General features: G+C 45.7%; 1 protein-coding gene across 1 annotated transcript in view; it reads left to right on the top strand.

The window, feature by feature from the left end:
- Positions 1-12364, top strand: part of Plxna2 (plexin A2) — a 191640-nt gene that overhangs the window by 18944 nt on the left and 160332 nt on the right. Inside the window, exons 2-3 of the mRNA XM_034512965.2 lie at positions 4624-5885; positions 10465-10647. Coding sequence (XP_034368856.1) covers positions 4698-5885; positions 10465-10647 — 1371 coding nt within the window. The 5' untranslated portion in view covers positions 4624-4697. The remainder of the gene's footprint in view (positions 1-4623; positions 5886-10464; positions 10648-12364) is intronic.

The raw sequence follows: 12364 nt of genomic DNA on the forward strand, positions 1-12364 counted from the left end.
TCCCAGGACTTACTTCCTATTTCGAGGGAAGAAACGCTAACTTTGTGTTACAAGGCAACCTGTCCCTGACTAAGTTTTTGCATCACCCTGGATAAGTAAATTTCTTCCTGTAGAGTTTTGCTTTTTCATCCGAAGACAGTTGTAAATGGCAGATTAGAGTAACCTTAAAATGTCCTTTAATATTCATCCCTAAGCAAAGCTCTCAAAGTCCAGCTGACTGAAAAAAGAGACCTGGAAAGGGGACAGACTATCCTCTGTCATAAAAAAGAAGGAGGAGCAGGGAGTCCCTGAGCTACAGATGTGTTCTGCCCTCTCTCCCTTCTGCTCCTCAGGGTCCTGCTGTGTCTGCCATTCATGGTATTCAGTAGATCATTGGCCAACATAGGCATCCCTACTGCTGTGTTGAGAGAGAACACTGCTAGAAAGTGGCAATGAGAAGAGTGATGGAAAGGGTGGGGATAGTGAGGGTGCTGGAGGTGACATTGATGGAGAGAGTGGGAACAGTTAAAGCCTATCGGTACCATGGTAATGCTGGGGGCCACAATGGTAACAAGGACAACAATGATGGAGAGGGTGGGGGTGCTGGCACTACCCATAGATACTGTGGCATGATATCTAGTATGCACTTTGACTCCATTGCAACGTTCTACACAACAATAACTCCTGCTGCGCCCACCTCCTCTGGGGTAAGGGAGGTCAAGGACAACATGGAGGCATATGCACCAAGACCTTCTGGGAAGGCAACAATGGTGGGAGGAGGTAATCCTGCATTGAGCTGAGCTGGAAACACCTCACCTTCTCTTCCTTCCTGGATTGCCCCTGACTTTATGCCAGCTGGTCAGGAAGGTATCAGATGCCTTAGGTGGCTGTCACCAGCACCTGCTGCCTGGATCCTAATCAGGGAGATGGTGTCATCAGACCTGCAAATAAAATATTTAGTGGCACTTGCTTTCCCCAGAAGCAAGTGTGAGCTCTGCTTGGTATCACAGCGTCCATGAGGAAGATGTTGGTGACTCAGAAGTCTAGGACAGTATGTCCCTGCTTGAGAACTAGGGGGGGGGGGGGTCATGGTAGAAGAGAAAGATCCCAGCATATGACAAACTGACTTCATGAACTGAACACACAAAGAAGATTTGATGGAAAAAGGAGAGTTTTATTAAAAGAAAACTCTTGTTTGGCACTAGTGGCAAATCAGGGCTAAGAGGAAGTACTAACTGTACAGTGTCACCGGCCTCAACCAAACTGAGGATAGAGTATTTGTCTGAGATTAGTCTTATGGTAGAGGACAGCCAGGAGCTGGAAATATGAGTTTGTAGTAAAGGCCATGGCCCCCTGAGCACATGACATGGTCAGAGCTGTGCTGAGGACTTCATAACAGTGATGTCAATCTTGCATGGCAGGGTCCAGGACTAAGCCCATTTCAGGTAGGTGGAGAGACCGAATCCCAGACTAACTTTGTGCCCTGACCAGGTGCACACAGTTGAAGGTCTGCTTCAAGCCAAATATGTGAGTTCTTCATCCCAGTGATTAACCATACCACACTGCTGCTTTTCATGGCACAAAGGTAGCTGCCTTCCTTACCCTGAGTTCATCAGGGGGTCTGACTTTGACCACTGGGTCTTGCTTTAGAGCAATGTCATTCATCTTGGCACATAAATCTGTGGCCCTCACTGGATCAAATCTTTCCATCCTTTATTACAGCAGACAGTCTCTCCTCTGAACCCCAGTGTATAGTAGCAGCTGCTGGGGTGGGTAGCCTCGGGGCCTGGGGATGAATTTCCCAACTACTCACCAGGATCATGTAGTTTGAGGGGTAAGAAGAAAACAGGCCTGCTACAGGGGTATTCTGAAAAAAGCCTGCTCTGATCAGCCACACAATAGTACAGAAGGAACTTAGTAACTATTTAACTCAGAGTCCAAGAACTGAAGGACATGGGCCTCAAGACATCATTTCATCTGGAATGAGGACTCTTACAGACTGTCTGGTTATGACAGCTTAGTGAACAGACTCGGGAAAATGCTAGACCAGTCTGTACCTACTATACAATTTGTGCATGACATACAGTGGATCAGGACGCCTGAATGCTCCACACTTCTTCCTATTCTGTGACTGCAGGCCTTCTAATCATCAGCCCTGTTTTTCCAGTCTGAATCCAGCTTTTAGCAGCCTCCCTGTTGTCTTTAGAGAGGCTGTGTTGAGACTTGTACTATAATATGACATAGAAAATCATCCTAGGTCTGTTAGTTTTCTCTGCCACTGACCTTCTAAGTAAGCTTTGCCACAGGGGAATCAAAGCTTCCCACATAATGTCCATCCATGGGAAGGAAAAACATGAGCAAGAAGACGAGTCAGGAATTCCAGTACCATTTCTCATCAGAGGCCTTTATGATAATGTAACAGGTACCAGTGGTGTGGCTTCAGTTCCACACTGACTTTCATGACAGCAAGAGAGATAGATAGATACTATGTTATCTCATTATCTCATTCTAGCAGAAACAGAAATGGGACTTGACCCAATGGCCATGTGCTACTGAACTTTATCATGGAAGAGGGAAGTAAGATGGTTGACTGTGTCTTCAGATGCTGGTCTCTACTCTCAGGACTCCTTGTGTGCATGAGTCAGACATGTATGTGGATGTGTATGATGGGAAGGCAGGAGCATGCAAGGCATAAACTCAGTGCCACTATGCTTCAAAGCACACTTTTGTCCTGCAAGCACCCACACCTGGCGTGGTGACAGGCAGCCTCCTCTTCAAAGCTTGTCTTGGATGGACAATCTGCTCTCATGCTGCATCCTTCGCCTGAAGCCACCTTTGTGGCAGCAAGGGAGCCTACCTGTGGTCCCATCTTCTAGAAGAGAGCATACAGTGTGGCCTCCTGCAATTCCTCATTTAGCTGAAGAGTTTGAGGATTCTGTTATTTCCTTTCTGCAGCTCCTCTTGAGGAATTTACGTCCTGCTACCGGCCTCAGGACATAGCTAAAAATAACCGCTTTTCAGACTGAAAGCTGGGTGAGTTGGGAGCCTTTGCTCCTAGGACCGGAAGGGCTGTGTCAGAGTGGTTAAAGTCAGCCCCAGCCTGCACTGCCTTCCTCTTTCCAAGGAAGCCTGGGGCCACACAAATCAGCTCCAGAACACTGGCAGAATATCCCTGGAGGAAGAGAGTCTGGTGGGACCACCCTGGCACAATGGTGGCTGCAGACCTATGATACAGAGAGGAGGAGTGAGAAGAAGACTCTCTAAATATACAAAGAAAATCCAAGTAAGAGTGATGTCAGACTAGTTATAACCCAGTCCAGCCAGACTGGGGAGTTGAGGGAACAGGCAGGCAGGCCAGCCTCTGCTAAGCTACCCGGGAGCCAATTCTTCCTAGCTGGAGTGTTTCCGTTCCTGGCGTCAGTACACCTAGAGTTCTGTCAGTACTTGTCAGCAAGATTGCCTAGGCACTCCTTTCAGCTTAAGAAAGTCTCTCCTGGCTAGATGGTTGCTGCCTCTTCTGGTGCAGCTTTCAGGCCAGTGCTGGTCATCCTAAAAGTCGGGGAAGCAAGACTGTCCAAGGATGACTGGGCTTCCTGACCTTCATCCCCTTGCCAAGCATCTCCCCTTGCTGGTCTTAGGAGAAGTTCTCAGGGGTCCTTTCTGCTCTCTGGCAACTTCTTAGAATGTAGACAAGATAAAGGCATTTAAGAGTGGAGACAGAGCTTCAAGCACTGTGATACAGGCCCAGGGCTAAATTCACAGATGATGGAACAGCCAGACTTCCTCAGCAGTGACCAGATAAAGCTGACCTTCAGACTTCTTTTCCTCTACGGATGACTTGGTATTTCTCACCAGAATTCCTGCCTCAGGTGGTGCTTCTGGGCTCTACCATCCAACTAGGCTTTTAGCAAGAATGCAGGTTCCTGTTGTCCTACCTGTGGAGAAGAAGCCCAAGGGGTTACAGGAACTCAGCTACTCTTCTCCTCTGAGGCAGACTGCAATGTCTGTCACAGAGGGATAGCATCACCTGCCATTTCAGGCTCTGGGATGGCAGGTTAGGAATCCAGTCTTTTTCAAATATATTTTTCATAAAGCATAACAGCTAAAGACCAGGGCCTTCTCTCAGGAACAATGAAGGACATCAGTAGAGGTGACCAACATAGCTCCCTCTCTGTGTATGTGAGAACATGAGAAAGTATAGAATCCCAGAAGTGTGGGGTGAAGGGAGTCTGAGAGAAGGAGAAATGTTATTGGCGTATCAGACTGGCGTAGAGGGCACCTTAAAGTAAGTCTATGGGGAAGATGTTTCAGTCCTGCACTGACATCGACTGGCTGAGTGATCCCCAGTCTTTTAACCTCTCTGAGAAAAAAACAAAACAAAACAAAATGTCTTAAGAGGCCTAAAATGAAGATGCTTTCTATAGTGTAAATAAAACATACAAACAAAAGTGTATTATGCAGCATAATGGCTAAAGACCAATGATAATGGGATTCCCTTAGAAACCCTCAGGAGGGGGGGGGGAAATGTTAAAAATAGAAAAACTGAAAGGTAGCAAGAAAGTGACTCAGGGCCAGCTGGATTTGAGAGTCCTGGTAAAGCAATACTGTCCATATAGAATTTACTTCTGGTCTTCTGTTTTTCAGAACCATGTGAGAGCTGATCTTGAAAAGTGGAGTGACACACGGAGGACCTGTTCACCAGCCTCACCCCTCTAGGGATGGAGCAGAGGAGGTTCCCTCTGCGGGCCATGCAGGCTGACAACCTGTCTGTGGTACTGCTCTCAGTGGCCTGGCTCCTGCTAGCTCGCGGGACCGCAGGTATGCCTCAGTTCAGCACTTTCCACTCTGAGAATCGTGACTGGACTTTCAACCATTTGACTGTACACCGAAGAACAGGGGCCGTGTATGTAGGGGCCATCAATCGTGTCTATAAGTTGACCGGCAACCTCACCATCCAGGTGGCTCACAAGACAGGGCCAGAAGAGGACAACAAGGCTTGCTACCCACCCCTTATTGTACAGCCCTGCAGTGAAGTGCTCACACTCACCAACAATGTCAACAAACTACTGATCATTGACTACTCTGAGAATCGCCTGCTTGCATGTGGAAGCCTCTACCAGGGTGTTTGCAAGCTCCTGCGGCTTGACGACCTCTTTATCCTGGTGGAGCCATCCCACAAAAAGGAGCACTACCTGTCCAGTGTCAACAAGACAGGCACCATGTATGGTGTTATTGTGCGCTCTGAGGGGGAAGATGGTAAGCTTTTTATCGGCACCGCTGTGGATGGCAAGCAGGATTACTTCCCTACTCTGTCCAGCCGCAAGCTGCCCCGAGACCCTGAGTCTTCGGCAATGCTGGACTATGAGCTCCACAGTGATTTTGTCTCCTCCCTCATCAAGATCCCCTCTGACACCCTAGCCCTGGTCTCCCACTTTGACATCTTCTACATCTATGGCTTTGCCAGTGGGGGGTTTGTCTACTTTCTCACTGTCCAGCCAGAGACCCCTGAGGGCATGGCCATCAATTCAGCTGGGGACCTCTTCTATACCTCAAGGATCGTGCGTCTCTGCAAGGATGACCCCAAGTTCCACTCCTATGTGTCCCTGCCCTTTGGCTGCACCCGCGCTGGGGTGGAATACCGCCTTCTGCAGGCAGCTTACCTCGCAAAGCCAGGGGAAGCTCTAGCTCAGGCCTTCAACATCAGCAGTGACGAAGACGTGCTGTTTGCCATCTTCTCCAAGGGGCAGAAGCAGTACCACCACCCCCCTGATGACTCTGCCCTCTGTGCCTTCCCCATCCGGGCCATCAACTTGCAAATTAAGGAGCGGTTGCAGTCCTGCTACCAAGGAGAGGGCAACTTGGAGCTCAACTGGCTTCTGGGAAAGGATGTGCAGTGCACCAAGGCGGTAAGGAGCCTCTGTGTGCTTTGCTCCCAGTGTCTCTCTTCCTCTGCACCTTCAGCTTCTGGGCCTGTAAGGGCCTGGGATAGATAAGAAAGGGTTTCAGGCAACTAGGTGATAACTCCCATGTACACAGAGTCTTGCTTATATCAGATTCTTGGGATGAGTTTGCTGATTCATTAAATCAATACTAATGTATACCCTGTATGCTTACAGTGTACCAGGCGCCACTTTTGGTGCCTGCTAAGCCACATGAATAAGCTACATGTTCTCAGAGAGCTTACCTATTAGTGAGGCAAGAGAAGTCAACACATAAAACAGCCTAGCTGGATGTGGTGGCCCACACTTGTAATCTCAACACTTAGAAGAAATAGAGGCAGGAGGATTAGGTGTCCAAGGTCATCTCTTTGCTACATTGTGAGCTCAAGGCTATATGATACTCTCTCAGACAAATAAAATGATACTGCCTGCCAAATGGTAAATTTTCTTTAAAGGTAAATAAAACAGAGCAGAGATCAACAATAGAGAATCTCTACTGTTGGGAGAGTAGTATTCGGAGCAATGGCTAAATGAGGGAAAGGCATTTCAGAGAGGTAGCAAGCGCAAAGAACTTTGAGCATGCCTAAGCATCAGATAAACATGAAGGAATTCCCACAGCTTTATTGAAACATATGAGCAAGGGTACCACAGAATACTTGGTAAGAACTTAAGCTTTGACATCTAATCAATCAGATTAAAAATCAGTTCTTCCACCTGTATCCTGTATGCCCTTGGGCAAGCTATATGCTTTTATTTGAGCTTTGAGTTTTTTTGTCATTAAAATAGAAATAACATTATCTTCTTTTTTATTATAAGAATCATGTTATCAATAATTTATTAAAATGAAATGCTTGGCACACATTAATCATTCAATAAAAGAACAGCTATGATTACCACTGCTAATCATAGATAGTAATGAAAGACTAGTTATTAACCTAGTTTAACTTACTTTCATAAAATGGGGGAGTCTAGATTTAGGTATCTCTAGTTTGCTTTATAACACTATAGTTGTATGAACAAGGGCCCTCTTCAAGCAAAAGAAGTGGAGAGGAAATGTAAGGGTTAAGCCCTTGCAGTATCCACTCTGGTTCCCGTGGCCCAGAGCAGGCCTTGTCAGGAGGAAACTGCTGATTCCTGCTTGCCTTTCTGCCAAAGTTTAGAGGAATGAGACACTGTGCTCTGCTCCAGTGGTGGTACAGAGAGACAAGTCCTGGCTAGTGCTCATGGGACGTCAGAAATACTGGGTGATGACTAGAAGGACAAATGCTTTACAGCAGGGGTTCTCATCCTTCCTAATGCTGTAACCCTTTAATACAGCTCCTCATGTTGTAGTGACCACAGCCGTAAAATTATTTTGTTACTACTTCATAACTGTAGTTTTGCTGCTGTTACAAATTAGAATATAAATATCTGACATGCAGGGTATCTGATTTGTGACCCCAAAGGGGTTATGACCCACATGTTGAGAACTACTGGCTTATAGGAAACAATTGTTTTTCATGTCATTCCCTGGGGCAATGCCATCTCAAGCATCAAAACAGTAGGATGTGCAAAATGTTGCTCTCCCTGGATACCTATAGTAACCCAGAGGTCCCTATGGGACCTATAGGGTCCTATAGGACCCCGAGGTAGGAACTAGAGTGGCTTTATTGACCTTTGAGAAATGTAAAACTCAGTGAGAAGCCTTGGCCCCAAACTTCACTTTAACATAGTTTGTTTGACTAACATGTAACATTCAGATCTAAGATTTGAATATTTCTTCCACAAAAAAAAAAAAAAAAAAAAAAAAAAAAAAAAAAAAAAAAACACGAGGAAGGGACCCAACATTCCAAGAGTATCTATCAGTTACAACTGAAGGGCTGCTTAGAGCAGTTGATTACCTCACCAGATCCTCAGAAAGTAAATCACTAGTTATCATGCCTTTTGTAGATAGAAAATCAAAGGCTCAGTGGGTAAATAAATTGCTTAAATTCATATGACTGAACTAGAAATCAGAGAAACCCACAGTTGACAGCAAGAGCTTTTCACTTCTGCCATCGTGTCTCAGAAGCTGGTTTAGGTTACAACTCTGTAGCTCTCCCAGCCTCTGGAAAAGTAGTGGGAAACACTGAAACCATGAAAGCAAACTATAAAGAATTTTGACAAAGACCTGACTCAACTCTTATTTTATAGATGGAAAAAAACTAAGGACCAGTGATGGCATGTAACAATATATAGCGCTAGTATGGTAAGGACAGGGCTAAAATTCAGATTACCTAACTTTTATTGAACAGCCACTGCTTACGAACAAGGATGAGAAAGAGACAGCCAGGGTAGAGAGCAGTGGCTACTAGCTGCCTGCTTGGCACTGCCCAATAGCATGCTGAAAAGTAATAAGCAGCTGACTGCATACAACATAAGAAGAGGGAGAAGCCCTGGTCTACACCATTTGGCAATTCCCGTGATATAAACAGTGCCAGGGAGGATGGCTTCAAACAGGAATGACAACAACGACTGTAGATGCACACATAGACATCTCTCATGAGCTGGCACTAGCCTACCACTGCTTCTTCCCTTCCAAGTTGCAGTGAGGAATCTCTGCCACCAGAGTTCACGGCCATTCTTACTCTAAGTCTTGGTATTTTCTCCTGTGAGTGCACATGCTTGTGTTTAGAACCATCATTCTTACTCGTAGTAGGAATGGCAGCTGTCCACAAGTACCAAGGTCCCAGAGACATGTCCTGGTTTCTCTCAGAACTGAGGCGGGAACACTAGACTGAGAAAAAAAATATATATGCTAACTTATTAACCAATTATTCTGAGGAAATGAAGCATCAGCTTTCTCCTCCCTGAAGAAGGTAAAGTAGCAAGGTTGAGGGAAGCTTCTGTTCTGCTCACAGCTGTATCTTCTTCTGTTTTCTGGGAAGCTTTTTCTAGACCAGGATGCAACAGCTTCCCCAACACTCATGGTCTTTTCTGGTCCAGAATCTGTGGCCTTTACTGTAAGATTTTATGGTGGGCAGTTAGCTGGCATGTCTTGGAGCATCAAGGCACAGTCTCATGCCGGGCTCTATGCAACCCTTATCCTCAAGAGTCATGCAGTTCCCTCCCATCTTTCCTCTCCCTACACAGAGAGAGGGAATGAGGGAATGAGGGAGGGAGAGAGAGGGGAGAGGGGAGAGACTGGCTGGACCTACTATGGTCTTTTTTTATGGAACTTGAAAGCCCATCCCCAGTGACATACCTCCTCCAATGCCACACTTCCTAACCCTTCTTGAACAGCTCACCAACTGGGAGCCAAACATTTGAATATATGAACCTATGGTGTGTGTGTAGTAGGGGTAGGGGGATGGGGGGTAGGGGAGATTTTCATTCAAAGTACAACACTATCCAGCCAATTCTTCCTTGGACGGCTCCAAAAGAGGATGTTGTGACACCCAGTGGACTCAGCCAGGACACAGGGAAGGAATGGGTCTTCTCATTCTCTGTATAGCAAGTTTTCTCACTTATTCAAGACAGCGTTCTTTCAAAGTGACTCAGTTCCTCCTTGCCCACCACTAATCCCTTCAAAAGGCTGATATAAGAGGAAATCTCTTTGAACACCTATAATGTGTAAGAGATAATGACACACATCGATAAAAGTCTTTTACATACACTGTTTCATTTAATCCTCTATAATTCTTTCCAGAGGGGTGGGGCATATATCATTCCTAATGAAAAATCTAATGTAGATTTAATTTTCCATCACAGCTTGGTGGTACAGGCCTGTAATCTCAGCTACTGGGGAGGCTGACTCAGGAGGATTACATGTTCAAGCTCTGCCTGGGTCATTTAGTGAGACCCTGTCTCAAAATAAAAACTTTTTAAAAAGGATTGAGGTAATAGCTTGTTGACAGAGGACTTGCCTAGCATCCAAAGGATCCCAGATTCACCCCCCAGAACTACAAAGATGAGAGAAAAAAAGAAAAGAAAAAAAAGAAAAGAAAAATTCCAAAGCAAAAATGATATCCAATATTATCATGACACTTACCATGTGTCCCCAGGATGGCAATAGTAGTTATAGTTTAGTGTCTTAAAAATCCTCATGCCTCAAGGAAAAAACTTTACAGCCCAAGAAACACTAGCTTGCTCAAAGAACAAACAAGAAACCTCTAGGCCTGTAGAATCTTACAATGTTGCCTCTAGGCTGAATATCCTCTGAGGGAATCCCGTTTAAAACAGACAGATCTTCACAGACTGACATGGTCTGAGGGGACATGAAAAGAACCAGAAGGTGAGCTCAAGCATCCAGCTTTGTGACTTGAGCCTGGTTTGCCTGGCAGAAAGGTAAAAAGTGGACACATGATTCTGGGAGAGTAGAGATGGCTAATCATTCACAATCTGGTCCCACAGAAGCCAAGATGCTATTGTGAGCCAGCTTTGTCTTCTAACATGTTAGATCCTTCATTCCAGACCTGAAGCTCTCTGAGGCCTGGTATCCTCAGGATGACAGCAGTGGGTGGGTAGTCTGAGGCAACCCTGCTACTCTTTCAATATGATTTATTTCAGTTCTCTCCTGTCCTTCCAGCCAGTCCCCATTGATGATAACTTCTGTGGTCTGGACATCAACCAGCCTCTGGGAGGCTCCACGCCTGTGGAGGGACTGACCCTGTACACCACCAGCAGGGACCGCCTGACCTCTGTGGCCTCCTATGTTTACAATGGCTACAGTGTGGTTTTCGTGGGAACTAAGAGTGGCAAGCTAAAGAAGGTAAGAGTTGGGAGCCCGGCGTCTTCAGATAAGGGACTCATCTTGAAGGTAGTGGTCAATGGAGATTTAACTATAAGCAGCTTCTTGGTTTCTTAGGAGAAGGGAATGGAATGGAAACGAGCATAGGGAACCATTCTGTGGTTTAGCTTTTAAGTTATTTCTTCCAGCCACCAGTCAGTGAGTACCTAGGAAATATAAATGTATTTCAGTGTTGCCAGACCTTGAGGTATTAGGAAGGTCCTTCTCCTGAAGAGAAAATCTCTTAATTCCCAAATCAAGTAGAACTTTTGTTGTTTGTTATTGTCGTCAACATTGTAAGTCATATGTACTATAATTCCTACATATGACCCAGATGTTTAAAAAGATGTTGGTTAGAGCAGGTTTTGAGTCCGAAGAGCTATAATGGTGGATGCTAACCTCAGGTACATGATTGGTGCCTAGGGACAAGGCCAGTTACCTATCTTTTCAGTAGTTGTAGAAGGCCCTCCCCACTTTCTTACCCAAATTGCAGCAGTCAGCAGGAAGGCAACATCTTCCAGGTCTCCTTGGGCAACCCTACAAGCTGGAGGGAACAGGCTGTCTGGGACTGGCAACAATGGGGCCCTCTGGTGAGGGAGGCTGAAGCCAGTAGCTTGTACCTGCTTGTTGAGTGCTTAGGGTGGGGAGAGGGAGCACAGTCTGGTTCATTATGTGGGATTATAGCAGCTACATTCTTAGTCCCTACTAATCCCCTTTTCCCAGGCTTACTCTCCTGCAATTCCTCACTAGTCCTAGCACCTGTGTATCAAGGCACAGACAAGATTTTGCTGCATCTCACCCTTTGATGTTGACATTACCAGGCTTCCTTCTCCTAATCCATTTAGAGCCCTGGGAGGTTATTGTTGGGGAGTGTGGAAGAAGACAACTGGGAGTGAATTTGAGGAAGAATTTCCATTTTCTTCTTGTTCAGAGTTGCTGTAGAGAAAGTGGAAAGAACTAGTCCAAATTATGAGAAGATAGAGAACCTTCCAGACTTCTCTGGTCTTTGGAATTCCAAATCCCTTTGACCCTTTCTTTGCTCTTGGGAAATGTTTCTGCTTGTTTCTGTATTGCACCAATACTCTGCCCCACAGCTATGGACCTGACTTGGCTTCAGCATGTGGAAGAAAGGATAAATGAGGTCTTATCATTTGCTTGCCTAATCTGGGGCAGGCAGGAGTCATTCCCTGAGACCTGTTCACTGAGAGAAGAGTTACTTCCTGAGGTTGAGAAGTGGTATATTCTGCTAGTCAAAGGTCTGCTTTGATTGCTGGACGATTTCTACCTCCTTGGTCAGCAAGGCTCACATCATCTAGCTGGGTGCATTTGCCTGACACATGGGACAAAGTAGAACCATCTCTGCAAAATAAAGTTATCATCTGCAAAGCCTTGAGATCATCTAGCCAACTACCCTCATTATCCCACCGATGCTCAGAGAAGTAGAGTAACTGATCCCAGCAAGGAAATAAGGCTAGTTGTTTCTTGCCTTGACCCCCAGACTTGGCATACATTTTTACTTCAAGAAGCAACTGTGAAACTGTGGCATGGGGTCTGAAAGTGACTTTCAGGTCCAGACTTGCTACAGAGTTCAGTCAAGGGCTAGTGTCTCTACACTCTCTGGCCGTGGACCTAAATTAAGAAATCAGTATTATTAGGTAAAAGAAGAATGGCCTAGCCAGACCTCAAGAGAACATGTACT

This window comes from Arvicanthis niloticus, chromosome 10 (assembly GCF_011762505.2).
Source record: "Arvicanthis niloticus isolate mArvNil1 chromosome 10, mArvNil1.pat.X, whole genome shotgun sequence".
In the NCBI taxonomy this organism is placed as follows: Eukaryota; Metazoa; Chordata; class Mammalia; order Rodentia; family Muridae; genus Arvicanthis; species Arvicanthis niloticus.